Below are 15,702 nucleotides of genomic sequence, written 5' to 3'. Positions count from 1 at the left end.
CAGCAGATGGAAGAGCTCTCTTTGTCTCTCCCTCTCTCTCTAACCTTTTCAAATAAATAACCCCCCCAAAAGAAAATTGAAGTCTGAATGTTAATGTACAGAAATCAGAGAATAATAAAATCATGTTTCATTGCTGTTTCTTCCCCTTCTCCTTTTTTGCAATAGCCCCTAATATTTCTGTTTTAGTGTGAGTTGATGACTGCTGTCATACCTACAAAAGGCAGAGCTAGACTCTGACTGGTTTAATTCAGTTTGCTAAAGTAATACTCACCTGAAGAATGAACTATGAAGGTACTGCACAAAGTTCATGTAAAATGGAATTGAAAGATTAACTTGGTGCAATAATTTGCTTTTTTACTTTCAATTTATGTATAGGGCACAAATTTCAGGTATTTTGTGTAAATAGTTTCTATAGTATAGTGATACTTCCCTTCCTCCAACCTCCTTGCCTCCTCCTTCCCTTCTGATTTTTTTTTAATTTTTACAATAACATACTTTCAATTTACTTTATAATTACAAGCTTAACCCTCTGCAATAATGTTTTGAAATCCATGCATAGTCTTTTTTTTCTTTTTTTTATGTCTTTTTTTTTTTTTTTTTTTTTGACAGGCAAAGTGGACAGTGAGAGAGAGAGACAGAGAGAGACAGAGAGAGAAAGGTCTTTCCTCCGTTGGTTCACCCTCCAATGGCTGCCGCGGTGGGCGCACCGCGCTGATCCGATGGCAGGAGCCAGGTGCTTCTCCTGGTCTCCCATGGGGTGCAGGGCCCAAGCACCTGGGCCATCCTCCACTGCACTCCCTGGCCACAGCAGAGAGCTGGCCTGGAAGAGGGGCAACTGGGACAGAATCCGGCGCCCCGACCGGGACTAGAACCCGGTGTGCTGGCGCCGCAGGCGGAGGATTAGCCTAGTGAGCTGCGGCGCCAGCCGCATAGTCTTTTCATAATATGCATCTGCCTTGACCTTTTTGAAGAACCCTTGTATTAGGAATTCAGTAAAAGGGAGGTTAAATGGGGTAATTGATAAACATTTTTGAAGGTTTTTATTTAATGAACATGAATTTTCGTATGTACAGCTTTTAGGGATAATAGTGTTTCTTACCCCCGTTCCTGCCCTCCTGCCCCACTCCCTTCCCACCTCTCACTCCCTCTCCCCTTCCATTTTCCATTAAGATTCATTTTTAATTGACTTAAGATCAGAAGATCAACTTAATTCTAAGTAGAGATTTCAACTATTTGCACCCACACAGACACACAAAGTAAAAAGAACTGTTTGAAGACTCGTTTTGCCATTAATTCTCATAGTACAACTCATTAAGGACAGAAGTCCAACATGGGGAGTAAGTGCACAGTGACTCCTGTTGTTGATTTAGCAACCGACACTCTTAGTTATGACGTCAGTGATCACCTGAGGCTCTTGACATGAGCTGCCAAGACTATGGAAGCCTGTTGAGTCTACAAACTCCGTTGGTTTTTAGACAGGGCCGTATGCAAAGTGGACATTCTCTCCTCCTTTCAGAGAAAAGTACATCCTTCTTTGATGGCCCCTTCTTTGATTGATAAACATTTGATTGTAGCTTTTGTTTTTGTTTGAGAAAGATTAGCAGACTGGCTAGGGGTATGATGTTCTGAATCAGACTGACATGAACCCTTTTTTCTGTGTTGCTCTGGGCTCTTGGTTAACCGAGTTGCTTCTCTGTGTCGTATTACGTTACTTTCAGGATTATTGAGATAAATAAGAACAGTAATGACTTTAGGTCCTGGGCTCCAGGACCTGGAGTTGGGTCTCGGCTGTAAGTCTTATTAGTGTTCTTCGTCCGTGAAATGGGAATCGGAACAGTGTGTCCTCATTAGGGGTGTCGTGAGAATTAAACGAGGGTGAGAACTGCTTAGCGTACAGTAAAGGTGACACCTGTTCTGGGTTGTGATGGCGAGGATGAGGATGTAAAGCCTAAACATGGGGCCCAGCGCCTGATGGTTAACTGGAAAATGCCACATCCCTTAATTGTGAAGACTTGTCAAGCACAGATTTCTGAGTCGAGCCCGAGTTTGTGCCACAGTGGGTGTGAGGTCGGGCTCGCCTGTCCAGGAGGCACTGATGCTGTTGTTACAGGGGCCGCACTTGGAGAAGCTGTGCCGTGGACAGACCACTCCACCTCCCTAAAGGCTGGCGACGAGCCGACCTGGCGTTTAGAGTGCACTGAGCCACTTGCCCAGTCTTAGACTCTTGAGCTCAGACCGCACTTTTGGCTTCGTGTGGAGGGAAAGGAAGCCAGCATGAATCTGACAAAGTAGCGTGATCCATGAGTCTGGAGGTTGTGCTGAGTCAGCAGGACACACAGGGAGGACAGGAGTTGGTGTAGCACTAGCTTTCTTGTCTGTTGGAATCAAAACCGGTAGTTGACCAGTTATTCGAAAAATTCAATTACTGTGAGGAATAATTAAAAGCTAATTCTTAATTTAAATTGTATCAGTCAAGTGTGGGGATTTGGTGCAGCAGTTCAGTTGCTGCTTGGGAAGCCTGTATCCCACCCATGTCAGAGTGCCTGGTTTGAGTCCTGGCTCCGTCCCTTCTAGTCCAGCGTCCTCCTAATGTGCAAAATGGCGGGCAACAAGTGATGGTGTAGGTGCTTGGATCCCTGCCAGCCGTGTGGGACTCCCTGAAGGAGTTCCTGGCTCCTGCCTTCAACCTATCTCAGCCCTGGCTGTTAGGGCAGTTGGGGAATGAGTGTAGAAGATCTGTCTGGGCCGGCGCTGCAGCTCACTAGGCTAATCCTCCGCCTTGCAGCGCCGGCACACCGGGTTCTAGTCCCGGTCGGGGCGCCGGATTCTGTCCCGGTTGCCCCTCTTCCAGGCCAGCTCTCTGCTGTGGCCCGGGAAGGCAGTGGAGGATGGCCCAAGTGCTTGGGCCCTGCACCCCATGGGAGACCAGGAGAAGCACCTGGCTCCTGGCTCCTGCCATCGGATCAGCGCGGTGCTCCGGCCGCAGCACGCTGGCCGCGGCGGCCATTGGAGGGTGAACCAACGGCAAAGGAAGACCTTTCTCTCTCTCTCTCTCTCTCTCTCTCTCACTGTCCACTCTGCCTGTCCAAAAAAAAAAAAAAAAAAAAAGTGTCTGAGTCTCTGCCTTTTAAATAAAGTGAAAATAAATAAATAAAAATTAAGTAAATATATCTGGGTTAAAGTTCAATGCTGCAGAATTTAACTTATTCACGTTTTTTGGTATAACGCCTTGGAGTATGATCCGTCTAGCATCCCACATTATCTCAGATAAACTGTGCTGATACCTGCAGCTTTTAAGTATAGCTGAGCGTTGGTACTCCCCAAGAAATCTGAGTGTGATACTAGCAAAATCTTGTGTGATTTTCTGGTACTGTAAGGTATTATCTTACATGATACTGTATCACAATATATGCCTCACTGAATTGTGAGTTTTAGTTTTTAGTCACCTTTTAATCAATTCAAAGTGCTTAGTTTTCATTAAAATAACCACTGTGGTTTACATTCAAATTTCATTAGCTTACATAATATTTAACTCAGTTAAACACAGTTAGTGTAAGGAGTTACCGCCTGGCTTTTGGTAAGCATTTAGTACAGTGGTAGCTGCAGATACTCAGGCCAGAAGGAGGTACAGCCACCAGCCCTGGCATCCATCTGTTGGTGCTCGTCACATCAGGAAGGGAGCGCAGGGGTTCACTGGACAGTCAGGGTAACGGACGTGTGATGGTCAGCAGGTGGGATTTCTGGTGGTGGCTCTGGGAGAAGACCAGATGTGGGCAGCAGCGTATGACGAGGGGTGAGGTGGCACTTGGAGCGCTCGGCCTCGGCTGCCTTTGTGTGTCCTCTTGTCTGCATCGCTCACCGTTGCCACTGCAGTTAGAACTCAGCATCGTTGGCAGCTTCCTCAGCTCCTTTCAGAACCGCTGCTCGGAAAAGAGTGGTGTTCTCTTGTCCATTTGGACTTGGGGTGACTGTTGAATGTGGAGAGGCCCTGCACGCTGTAACCGTGGAACTTGGTGGAAGGTGGTTGTGGGCTGCTCTGCTGGGAGAGGCAGTGCAGCCCGGTGCCCCCTGCCCACTCTCCTTGCAGGGCTGAGTCCGCGGTGAGGGCCACGTCGCTTCCTTCTCCTGGGATTCGGAATATTCCTAGGGTTCTGGCTTCCTGGCAGCTTCCTAAGTGGATGGAAAGACAGAATTCCGAGGAAGCATTTCCTCAGTGGACATTTATGCTAAGATCCTTTCAAATGGGATTTCGTGTCTGTCAGTCTTGGCTTCCTTGATGCTTAGAGTTTAATTTCCCAAAAGGCATTTTCTCATTCGTTTAGGTATCATTTTTCTTATTCTAATTGGGTTGTTTCACTGTGGGTTAGAGAGTTTCCTAGAAACTAAGCGAGATGTGAGTGGGTTCTTAAGATATAAAGGCAATGGAGAGGTTCACTGGATTTACTTTTTAGTTTTTGCTCTTTTAATGTTTTTATTAACTTTGTTATTTATACACATATGTGTTATGTGTGTGCAGATAGATCAAAGATACAGTTAGAAATGTTTTTCCTGGGGCCGGAGCTGTGGTGTAGCAGGATAAAGATGTGACCTGCAATGGGCATCCTCTGTGGGAGCCCTGTTTGAGTCCTGGCTGCTTCACTTCTGATCCAGCTCCCTCCTGTCGCACTGGGAAAGCAGTAGAGGACTGGGAGACCCAGATAAGCTCCCGGCTCCTGGTTCTGGCCTGGCCTCGCCTGGTTGTTGTGGACATTTGGGAAGTGAAAAAAGTGGATGGAAATTTTTTCTCTCTAACTCTTTCAAGTAAATAAACAAATCTTTTTTTAAAAAAGCTCTTCCTTGAATATTTATTATAGACATGACCAGCAAAGATTTTTATTTTAATGTCCAATTTGTAGTAGTTTTTTTTTTTTTTTTTAAAGATGTATTTCAAGAGAACGAACTTCGATCCTCTGGTTCACTTCCCAAATGGCCTTAATGGCCCTGGCTGGTCTAGGTTGAAGCCAGGAGCCTGGAGCTCCGTTTGCATCTGCAAGATGGGTGGCAGGGGCCCAAGGACTGCCCAGCACGGTAGGAGGGAGCCGGACGGGAAGTGGAGCAGTTGGGAATCAGCTGGGATGACGGTTTCTCAGTGTCGTAATCCACTGTGCCACAATGCTGGCCCCATGTAGGAGTAATTTTTTTTTTTTTTTAAAGAATAGGCAGAGTTAAATGTTTAGGAAATTGCAGAAAATTCAGATTAAAAAAGAATGCTTTTTTTTTAAGATTTATTTATTTGAAAGGCAGAGTTACAGAGAAAGAGAGAGAGAGGGAGAGAGAGAGAGAGATCGATCTTCCATCCACTGGTTCACTTCCCAGATGGCCACAATGGCTTGAGCTGGGCTGATCCGAAGCCAGGAACCTCTTCCAGTCTCCCCTGTGAGTGCAGGGACCCAAGGACTTGGGCCATCCTCCACTGCTTTCCCAGGCCATAGCAGAAAGCTGGATGTTAAGTGGAGTAGCCGGGACTCGAACCTGTGCCAATATGGGATGTTGGCACTGCAGCTGGCGGCTTTACCCGCTGTACCACAGTGCTGGCCCACAGCGCTATTTTTAACATAAAATTTCTGGAATTTTTACAAAAGGATTTTGGGCTACCTGTGGGGTAGTTGGAGCGAAAGTGGATGCATTGTCTTTTTATGTCCTGATATACTCTTGGAACTTCTTTATTGTTCTAATAAGCAAATATTTTTTAAAAACCGTATTTTTAAAGAACCATGCTTTTCGGTAGGCTTTTGTATTTCTTTTTATATATGATGACCTAGATTTATGAATACCCATCTATACAGATACGTATGCCTCTGGTTCGGTGTGAGTAATACTCACGTCTCACGAAGGCTGCCACACTGAGCAGCTGGAGCTGTGGAACCTGTGTCCCTGCCCTGTGTTCTCCCTGACTTGCCGCTCAGAGTAGCCGTCCTCCTTCGGAACTTCCGCACTGGTGGCCTCCCCACACCCTAATGCTAGCTCTCGCTCCCTAAAGTGACAGGAGTATCTGCCTGGATGGGGGTGGTGACACCAGCAGTCACACTGTGACTCTTCTTCCCCTCTGGATCCTCTTCCTGATTTTGTCACCTGCATGTTTGTCCTCTGGGTTGTGCACTTGCAGTTTGTCAGGGTAATTTGTTCCTGTTAACATTTCTATCTAATCAGATCGTGGCTAATTTAGCTGTCTAGCAGATTGAACTGTCAACTTTCATTAGTTTAGTTTGGTCTGTCTAGGGGGAAAATGGGTCTGGTTTCTTATTACCAAAGATGACACCCTCATGGTTAATTAGTAACGTCCCGTAAGTGACCCAGAAGTAGTAAATTTGTGGCTGATGTTCCCATTATTTCCTCAGGATTCGGCCTTGTAAAGCAATTTCAGGTTGTCTGCTTTTACTGTAGTATTGATTCCTGCATTGACTGTTGATTAGTGGAAAGTAAGAGGATTTCAGGGAATGATTTAAAAAGACAAGTAGAATATCAGTATAAGAGACTTCACTGATAATTGAAAAATACTTAAATGATAGTGGTAAAATATTTTTAGGTGTTTGATTGCTTATATAATTTATAGTACTGTAGTGCTGTTGAACCATTTCATTGTGAGATAAGATAAATACAGTAATATAAAACCACAAGTCCCAATAAGGAAAGTTTCACCACATTAATATTTTCTGTATTCGTTCTAGTACTCCATGTGCAGCATTCTTAGTATAAAGTATACAAATTATCGTAACAGGATACTGCTTTGTCAGATTTTTTTTTTTTTTTTTTGACAGGCAGAGTGGACAGTGAGAGAGAGAGAGAGAAAGGTCTTCCTTTGCTGTTGGTTCACCCTCCAATGGCCGCCGCGGCCGGCACCCCGCGCTGATCCGAAGCCAGGAGCCAGGTGCTTCTCCTGGTCTCCCATGGGGTGCAGGGCCCAAGCACTTGGGCCATCCTCCACTGCACTCCCGGGCCACAGCAGAGAGCTGGCCTGGAAGAGGGGCAGCCGGGACAGAATCCGGTACCCTGACCGGGACTAGAACCCGGTGTGCCGGCGCCGCTAGGCGGAGGATTAGCCTAGTGAGCCGCGGCGCCGGCCCAGATTTCTTTCAGTTGTAAACATTTTCCTGTTCAGCTTATATTCATTTTTATATACTTGAGAGTCGTCCCACCTGCTGGTTAGCAGCTGGAGCTGGGCCACACGGAAGCCGGGAACTCTGTCCACATCTGCACGCGGGTGGCAGAAACCCAGGAATGAGCCATCACCGGCTGTGCTGCCTCTCATGATGTGGGGCTGGAGTCGAGTGCAGAGCCAGGACTTGAACCCTGGCGCTCTGATGTGTGCGGCTTGCTTGTCTTAACTGCACCAGTCAACTCCACCCCTCAGCTTGTTTTCCTCTTGAATTCTTCAGGTAGACTGATTGCGACCATGCCTAACCACTTCCCGTGGACACATTCTTACCTGTTTCCGTGTCGGTTGTGAAGTCACTGGGCTGCCAGCAAACGCTGCTCTGGCAAGTGGCCCCTCACTCTGATTTGTGATATCGAATTTGAGTAGTCTGACGATGGCAGACACAAAAATAAGTGTCTGAGCTTCTTTTTTAATTTAATTTCTTCTCCAGAGGGATTGATTAAATTTGCTTGAGAGGCAGATTTTTATTAATAATAGAAATAAGGGGCCGGCGCCGCGGCTCACTAGGCTAATCCTCCGCCTAGCGGCGCCGGCACACCGGGTTCTAGTCCCGGTCGGGGCGCCGGATTCTGTCCCGGTTGCCCCTCTTCCAGGCCAGCTCTCTGCTGTGGCCCGGGAGTGCAGTGGAGGATGGCCCAGGTGCTTGGGCCCTGCACCCCACGGGAGACCAGGAGAAGCACCTGGCTCCTGGTTCCTGCCTTCGGATCAGCGCGGTGCACTGGCTGCAGAGGGCCAGCCACGGCGGCCATTGGAGGGTGAACCAACGGCAAAGGAAGACCTTTCTCTCTGTCTCTCTCTCTCTCACTGTCCACTCTGCCTGTCAAAAAAAAAAAAAAAAAAAAAAAAGAAATTTTGTGAAGAAAAATAATGCTGTTATGAGTACCAGACAAGAAAAACTGAAATGTGCTAGCATTATGTATAATATGTTACAGAGTTACTTCTTGTTGGTTTCTGAGTAGCCCAATGGGAATTGGTAAGTAGGCCAGATTTTAAAAATGTAAAATTATTGCGGATTTCATTCTGCATTTTACCTTCCTCTCTCACGGTCATCTTCCGCACACCTCCTGTTTTCTGCTGCTTCCTCTGTAATAAAACTGCTGTCTTTTTTGTACCATCTCCTTTTTCTTAATTCTTAAAATACATTTTATTGTATCCAGTTGGTTGCTTATTTAAGCCCAGAAATTTTTCAGCTCTTTGAAGCTGCGTTTCTAAGTTGTGTTGTTTTTGTGAGGTTCTTTGTTTTTTTTTTTTTTTTTTTTAATGAGTTGCTTTTCTTCCACAAAACTTTTTTTTTTTCAAGTTTCATGTTTTTAATCTTTGGCTGAAATTTGAATCGGAATTTGGATCATTCAGTAGCCAATTTTAACTTTATGATGATGTATCCTTTGACAAGAGTGTAACTCTTCTTGCCTCCCACCCCCCTGTTTTTAAAGGAATCAGCTGGTGGGGATCTCCAGTCTCCTTTAACACCGGAGAGTATCAACGGGACAGATGATGAGAGGACACCTGACGTGACACAGAACTCGGAGCCAAGGCCTGAGCCCACGCAGAACGCATTGCCGCTTTCACATAGGTACAGATCCAATTCAGCAGTCACGGGTGTGTGAACCTGGTGGCTATTTACTTGGTTTTGGGAGCTCTTGCACTTAGACCTGTGAAAATTCCAGACGGGATTACCACGTCTCACCCCCTGCCCTGCCTCTGCTAACTGCAGAGAGGAAAGAAGGGAAAATTCACTAGCGTGTAGTCGCCCAGATGGACTTGAGCGAACGTGTCCCTCATCTGGGTAGAGAAAGAAGTACTAGGCTAATTGGAGTACAGACGTTTCCGGGTGGCCAGTTCCACCTTTGTTTAGCAAAGCCCTGAAAAGACAGCCTTTGTCATCCTGGTTTCTGTTTGCACGTTTGTTCTTAAAGGCTATAAGTTGGGTGTTTTGTTTTTCCTTAAAAAGGCTCCTCTGAGGTTAAGCATATGGCAGTCTCAGAGGGGATCTGCCCGTGATTTCCAGAAGGAACCAGCCGGCCGAGGGGCTGCTTCCCCCAAGAGCCAGTCGGCCTAACGGCAGGTTTATGTTTGCGTACCAACACACAGGAGATAAAGCTTCCCTCCCTTCGGAATTTTTAAAGAATTGAATGCTCTGAAAGGAAACAGTTTATTCCAAATGTGTCCCAGACTGGTGGTGTTAATTGTTGCCATAGTGTACTTTTAGAATGTGGGGAGCTCTGTAAAATCGCAACACCGCAAAGGGAGAACAAAACCTACCAGTGAATTGTCTTAGGTTTCCCTTCCTTGGAAACTTTTCACAGGTAGTTTTAGTTAAAGGTTTTCTTGTATGGTACATTTCTTTTGGGGACGAGTGTTTAAAGCAGTCAAATTCTTTGGTGTGTTAAGAATTGTGAAGTGTGATATTCCAAACACTTGATGAGGATTTTGATTTTAGTTGAAATTTATCGACTATTAGGAGAATAGCATTAAAGATATGAGGGAACCTCATGTTCAGGCTAAGAAGAAGAAAAATTAAGAAGGGTTTTCTGGGCGTGACAGTGGAAAGCTGTTTGATTGGGAGGCTATTCTAATGTGTTGCTAGAAATACTGATAATTCAGCACAAAATAGTTGATGTATTTTGGAGTTGCCATGGATTTCATGTAACTTTTGCATATTTTACGTATTTTCTTTTTGCAACTGTAAAGATGACTGAACGTGACAGGTTTAAATTTCTAATCTGAAGACTGTGTGTTCACATTGATTTCTGAAACATACAGCCTTTTAAATTATGCAATTAAAATTAAAGAATGTTATCAGTATACAATTTTTAAAAATATTTTTACTTATGTTGAAGGAAGGAAAAATTTCCTTCCTATTAAATTATATTTAACATATCCATTTAATAAATACACGTAACTGCACTGAACATGATTATATACTTGATTTCTTTGGCTGACACTTAAATTGAGCCATCTGCATTGAATACTGTAGCATTTAGAAGTAAGAACTTTTGTATTTAACATTTGTGAGAGCTATTTCTAGTTTACTTTATGCACATAAAATTTTCAGAATCTTTACTGTTTTGTTAATCCTTAGCATTTAGAGTCACTTTCTGGCACTTGTCTCTGTCTACTTATTTTCCTCTGTTGAGAGTCTAATAGAAGTTACTTTGACTTGAAGATAACAGCTGCTTTGTCTACTGGAATGTGTAGATTAGCCATGGAGATAATTGACAGTTCCAAGTATAGAACGCAGCAAGTCAGCTTCAGCTTTCGATTGTTAAAGTCCTACAGTTTGCTAGTTAAGCATCCGTACCTATATGTTAATCAGTACTGGGGAAACTGATGACCTGGCTGGCGTGGTTTCCCCCTGAGGCACAAGATAGGGAGTGTTGCACTCCTTGCTGGAATCCCAGGGTGTCAGAGCTGCGGGGGCCCAGAGAGGATGCAGTCCTGGTTCTTCCAAACTGTAGTGTGAAATCAACTCTACTGGGTATTTGACCAAACCGTGCATCAGAGTGAATCCCAGTGCTGAACAGGAGCTGTTTCGGTGATACACGTGTGTGCGCACAGGTGTGTGCGCTGGGTCACAGAGTGAAATGTTGAAGTCTGAAAGCTTGTGCCTCAGGCACATCAGGAGGCTGAAACCCAGAGGTTAGGAGTATGTCCTAGGTCAGGGGACTCATTGGCAGCAACTCTGAGACCCCTCCCGGTTCTTACGACCCTGATACGTAACATATGTCAAATCACAGCGCATTTTAGGTGCGTAGGCACCTCCCATACACACACTGCTGTTGGAAACACGTTTTTGGAAAATTGGGGTGCAGTTCTTGTCCTGGGAGGCTGTGAAGGAGTAAGAACTGTGTTTCAGGAACTGGAAGACGGTGAACATACCTGTGTTTATGCTGGATACACTGTTGGCTTTTTTCATGGCAAAGGAAGACAAATAGAATCTCATGGTTTGAGGCCGGCGCCGCGGCTCACTAGGCTAATCCTCCACCTAGCGGCGCCGGCACACCGGGTTCTAGTCCTGGTCTGGGCGCCGGATTCTGTCCCGGTTGCCCCTCTTCCAGGCCAGCTCTCTGCTGTGGCCTGGGAGTGCAGTGGAGGATGGCCCAAGTGCTTGGGCCCTGCACCCCATGGGAGACCAGGAGAAGCACCTGGCTCCTGGCTTCGGATCAGCGCGGTGCACCGGCCGCAGCGTGCCGGCCGCGGCGGCCATTGGAGGGTGAACCAACGGCAAAGGAAGACCTTTCTCTCTGTCTCTCTCTCTCACTGTCCACTCTGCCTGTCAAAAAAAAAAAAAAAAAAAAGAATCTCATGGTTTGAAAGGCTTACTTACAACTATTTATTTTGCGTTTTCTTAATGCTTGTTTTAAGAAAAAAGACCAAGTAGCACAAAATTTTACCACTGTTGTTGGTTCTGTTGATCCATTTTTGTTAATAAAATAAGGAGTAAAATCGCTAGGTGCTCCCCTCTTTTTTTTATTAAGAAAAAGATGAGGGGAAATACAGGAAATAGTGGTCTGGTTTGTAAAATTAAAGAATCAACTGTGGTAATAGCTACCTAGCAAGCCAATTTGTGGTCTTTTTTGCTTTTTTTTTAAAGATTTATTTTATTTATTTGAAAGAGTTAGAGAGGGAGAGAGAGAGAATCTTCCATCCGCTGGTTCACTCCCCAGATTACTGCAGTGGCTGGAACTGAGCTGATCCGAAGGCAGGAGTTATTCCGGGTCTCCCATGTGCATGCAGGGGCCCGATGACTTGGGCCGTCCTCTGCTGCTTTCCCAGGCCAATTAGCAGGGAGTTGGATTGGAAGTGAAGCAGCCAGGACTCGAACCAGTGCCCGTATGGGATGGCAGCACTGCAGGCTCGTGCTTTAACCCGCTGCACCACGGCACTTGTCCCTGTGCTCTTCTTAAAATTCAAATGCAATGCCTGAATGTCATGGATTCATTAATTTAACAAAAAGAAAACTCTGATTTTCATTCACCTTTTAGTAATATAGTTTGTTCTTGATTTGAGATAAGATTGTAGAAATTATGTTTGATTTTTAGTGTAACATTTTATAGTAAAAATTCTGGAATATATTTGAACAGAGCATACTATAGTGAATGGTCCATGAACACTCCGCTTGGACAGTATGAAAAAATGTCCAGTTTTGTATCACTCTACCTCTACTCACTGCTCCACCACTGTTTGATTTTTAAAGCAGATCCCACGCCGGCGCCACGGCTCCCTAGGCTAATCCTCCGCCTTGCAGCGCCGGCACACCGGGTTCTAGTCCCGGTCGGGGCACTGGATTCTGTCCCGGTTGCCCCTCTTCCAGGCCAGCTCTCTGCTGTGGCCCGGGAGTGCAGTGGAGGATGGCCCAAGTGCTTGGACCCTGCACCCCATGGGAGACCAGGTGAAGCACCTGGCTCCTGCCTTCGGATCAGTGTGGTGCGCCAGCCGCAGCGCGGCGGCCATTGGAGGGTGAACCAATGGCAAAGGAAGACCTTTGTCTCTCTCCTTCACTGTCCACTCTGCCTGTAAAAAAAAAAAAAAAAAGAGGCAGATCCCAAACATATCATTTTATTCACAAGTACTTTTTAAAAATTATATTTGAATTTTCAAAAAGCGTATTTACCAGGCCATTGCAGCTTTTTGTATTTCAACTGGTTTTGTGTCATCATAGGCTACCGTGAATCGCTCAGTACTTCTCAGTTTTAGTTACACTGCTGCTCAGTACTTCTTGGTCAGGTGCTGGTACTGTTTCATGTCCTTGTCATCAGCTACACAGAAGCATTCTCATTGGATGAGTTTTCAGTGAGTTAATACTTTTTTATGTACTCATTCAAGTGTTTGAAGATGTCTAGGGATGTGTGTGAAACAGAGAAATTTTGAGAATGGAAATGTTGACTAGTGTCTTTCTGGAAATGAAAATTTTGTCTGAAGTATCTTTTTAAAGTGTTTTTAAAAACCTAGTCCCAAGAGGTAGCATGGTTTTGGGACTGAACGGTTTGCACTGACCGTTGAAGGCTGCAAGGTGTGCTTTGGGGCCGGCTCTTGGATAAGCTGTGCCGACTGAGTGGTGTGCACATCTTGGGGGAGTTTGTTCTCTGCTTTCTGGTGGTGGTTTTTGCTTCCTAACATCATCTGTGTGCAATTTTAAAGTTGAGTTATTTCTTACCAGTTAGAAATAATAGACTTTTTAAAAGAAAAAGATTTAAGAGCCCTAAAATTCTCTTGGAAAGTTCATTTTCCAGTATTCCAGTGCTGTTGGGTTGTGCTACTGGAATGTAGTACAGGTAACTAAAATTTTTTTGTTCATTATAGTTTTAGGATCCTCAGATACACAGTGCTATATTGATGAAAAGCTGCTGTCATGTTTTTGAGAGTTTAGAACTGACCTATATACATTACCAGTTTATGAGGGTATTTTTGTACTGATAAATTTTGATTAAGTTTCATGACCTTAATGGAAAAACAGACTTATAGCTCCCGGCTTCAGATCGGCACAGCACGCTGGCCGTGGAGGCCATTTTGGGGGTGAACCAATGGAAGAAAGACCTTTCTCTCTCTCTCTCTCTCTGTCTCTCTCTCTCTCTCTCTGTCTCTCTCTCTCTCTCTCTCTCGCTGTCTAGCTCTGCCTGTCACTGAGTATATTTAGGTTACTCCCATGTCTGGCTGATGCAGTCTCATGCTGCTGCTGCAGTTGATGCAATTTGAGGGCCCTGCGTGTATCTTCTGTTCTGTCAGAGCTTTTTCTGCCACCTCCTGTCTTCATGTTTCCAGCAGATATTCGTTAGAGGATGTGTGCATAAATGGTACTTTCTAGTATATTGATTTTGATTTAAATCAGTATAATTATAATGTTATTGAAATTTATGACATCTGGGTGGATTTGCTCCATTTCTATTACCAAAATTCCCTTCATTGCTAGTTTAGGAAAGCCACAACTTTTTTTTTTAAATTGTGAGTAGGGTTTTTGTATAATTTCAAAACTAATTTTTATTGGAATTTTACATACATTTAAAGTAAACAGCAACAAAACAAAATAAAATATTTATATGTAGTAAAATATGTCAAAGCAAAGAAGTGCTTTGTTGTAAACATGATTTGTACTTTCACGATGATACAACCAGGAGGAAAGTGATGATTGAGAAATCTCAGGCACTGTCTTCTCCACATTGTGGCATCTGTCTATTCTTTGTAAGTGTTAAGAGAAACTGAGACTATGACCCAAAGTAAAAATAATTTCCATGAATAGCTTTTCTTTTTTTATTTGGCAGGTAGAGTTAGACAGTGAGAGAGAGAGAGAGAGACAGAGAAAAAGGTCTTCCTTTCGTTGGTTCACCCCCCAAATGGCCACTATGGCCGGCGCAGAAGCCAGGAGCCAGGTGCTACCTCCTGGTCTCCCATGCAGGTGAGGAGAGACCAGAGAGCTGGACTGGAAGAGGAGCAACTGGGACTAGAACCCGGTGCCCATATGGGATGCTGGCGCTGCAGGCGGAGGATTAACCAAGTGAGCCACGGTGCCGGCCCCCATGAATAGCTTTTCTTTCTGGGTAAAATTGAGTCTATAGCTGGGATTTGGTTGTACAGGAAGTGACTACCATTAATGTAACTGAATATGAAAGATTAAGTTGTAGGATTCCATTTACTGCTGGTTTCAACTGACTTAAATACCATTATTCTTCTACCATTGAACCTCAAGAATTAGATAAAGTTTTGAAAAATTAATATGAAAGTGGCAGGTATTAGGGTGCAGCAGTTTAAGTAGCCTTTGGGATCACGTGCATCCCAATATGGGATGCAGGTTCCAGTCCTGGCTCCTCTACTTCCAATTCGGCTCCCTGCCGACGTACCTAGAAGGAGTGAATGATGGCTCCTGGCTTAGGCCTGGTCCACCCCAGCTGTTCTGGGCATTTGGGGACTGAACCCGTATGTGAAAGATCAGTCTCTCCATCACTGTCACTCTGCCTTTCAAATGAATTAATAAATCTTTTAAAAATTAATATGACAGCAAAGACAATTTGCGAGAGCTCACATGTCAACAATTTAGAGCTTTCAGAATTTCATAATTTTACAGGAAGTGCTGTAGTAATTTTTTTTAATGGTACAGAAGGTCTGTATCCTTGCTCTGGATGGAGCAGTCCAGGTCCTCAGATCCTCTGCAGACTGTTGTGGCAAGCACTGTAGGAACGCACAGGGTCGCAGAGCCAGGCATGCTGCAGGTGTGCCGAGAGCGGAAGTCGTTGGTTAATACGTTTTCCTGTGGAAGCTGAGAAGCAGCTTCTGTGTTTTAAAACAAGACGGAATAAAAAAGGGTGAGCAGGAGTGCTTAGTAGCTTTCTAAAGAGATACACCTACGTTTCCTGTCTTAGAGTTTTGAAGAGCTTACCTTTATTCTCTTCTAAAGTCTGTTGAGTGACTTTGAGAAAAATATTAAAGTTTGAGCTTTTTTTTTTTTTTTTTGACAGGCAGAGTGGACAGTGAGAGAGAGACAGAGAGAAAGGTCTTCCTTTGCCATTGGTTCA

The 15,702-nt window shown here is 44.6% G+C and overlaps 1 protein-coding gene across 5 annotated transcripts in view; it reads left to right on the top strand.

Annotated features, from left to right (window-relative positions):
• The window catches only part of HOMER1 (homer scaffold protein 1), a 157,501-nt gene that overhangs the window by 87,848 nt on the left and 53,951 nt on the right, over positions 1–15,702 (top strand). For all 5 annotated transcript variants that reach the window (XR_011381839.1, XM_051854078.2, XM_017344541.3 and 2 more), the window contains exon 5: positions 8,629–8,768. Coding sequence is in view for 4 of the 5 variants with exons in the window: in XM_051854078.2 (XP_051710038.1) it covers positions 8,629–8,768 (140 nt within the window). In the remaining variant the exon portion in view is untranslated. The remainder of the gene's footprint in view (positions 1–8,628; positions 8,769–15,702) is intronic.

This window comes from Oryctolagus cuniculus, chromosome 14 (genome assembly GCF_964237555.1).
Source record: "Oryctolagus cuniculus chromosome 14, mOryCun1.1, whole genome shotgun sequence".
Classification (NCBI taxonomy): domain Eukaryota; kingdom Metazoa; phylum Chordata; class Mammalia; order Lagomorpha; family Leporidae; genus Oryctolagus; species Oryctolagus cuniculus.
The sequence above is the reverse complement of the archived record's forward strand: the minus strand, read 5'-3'. Positions and strand labels throughout refer to the sequence as shown.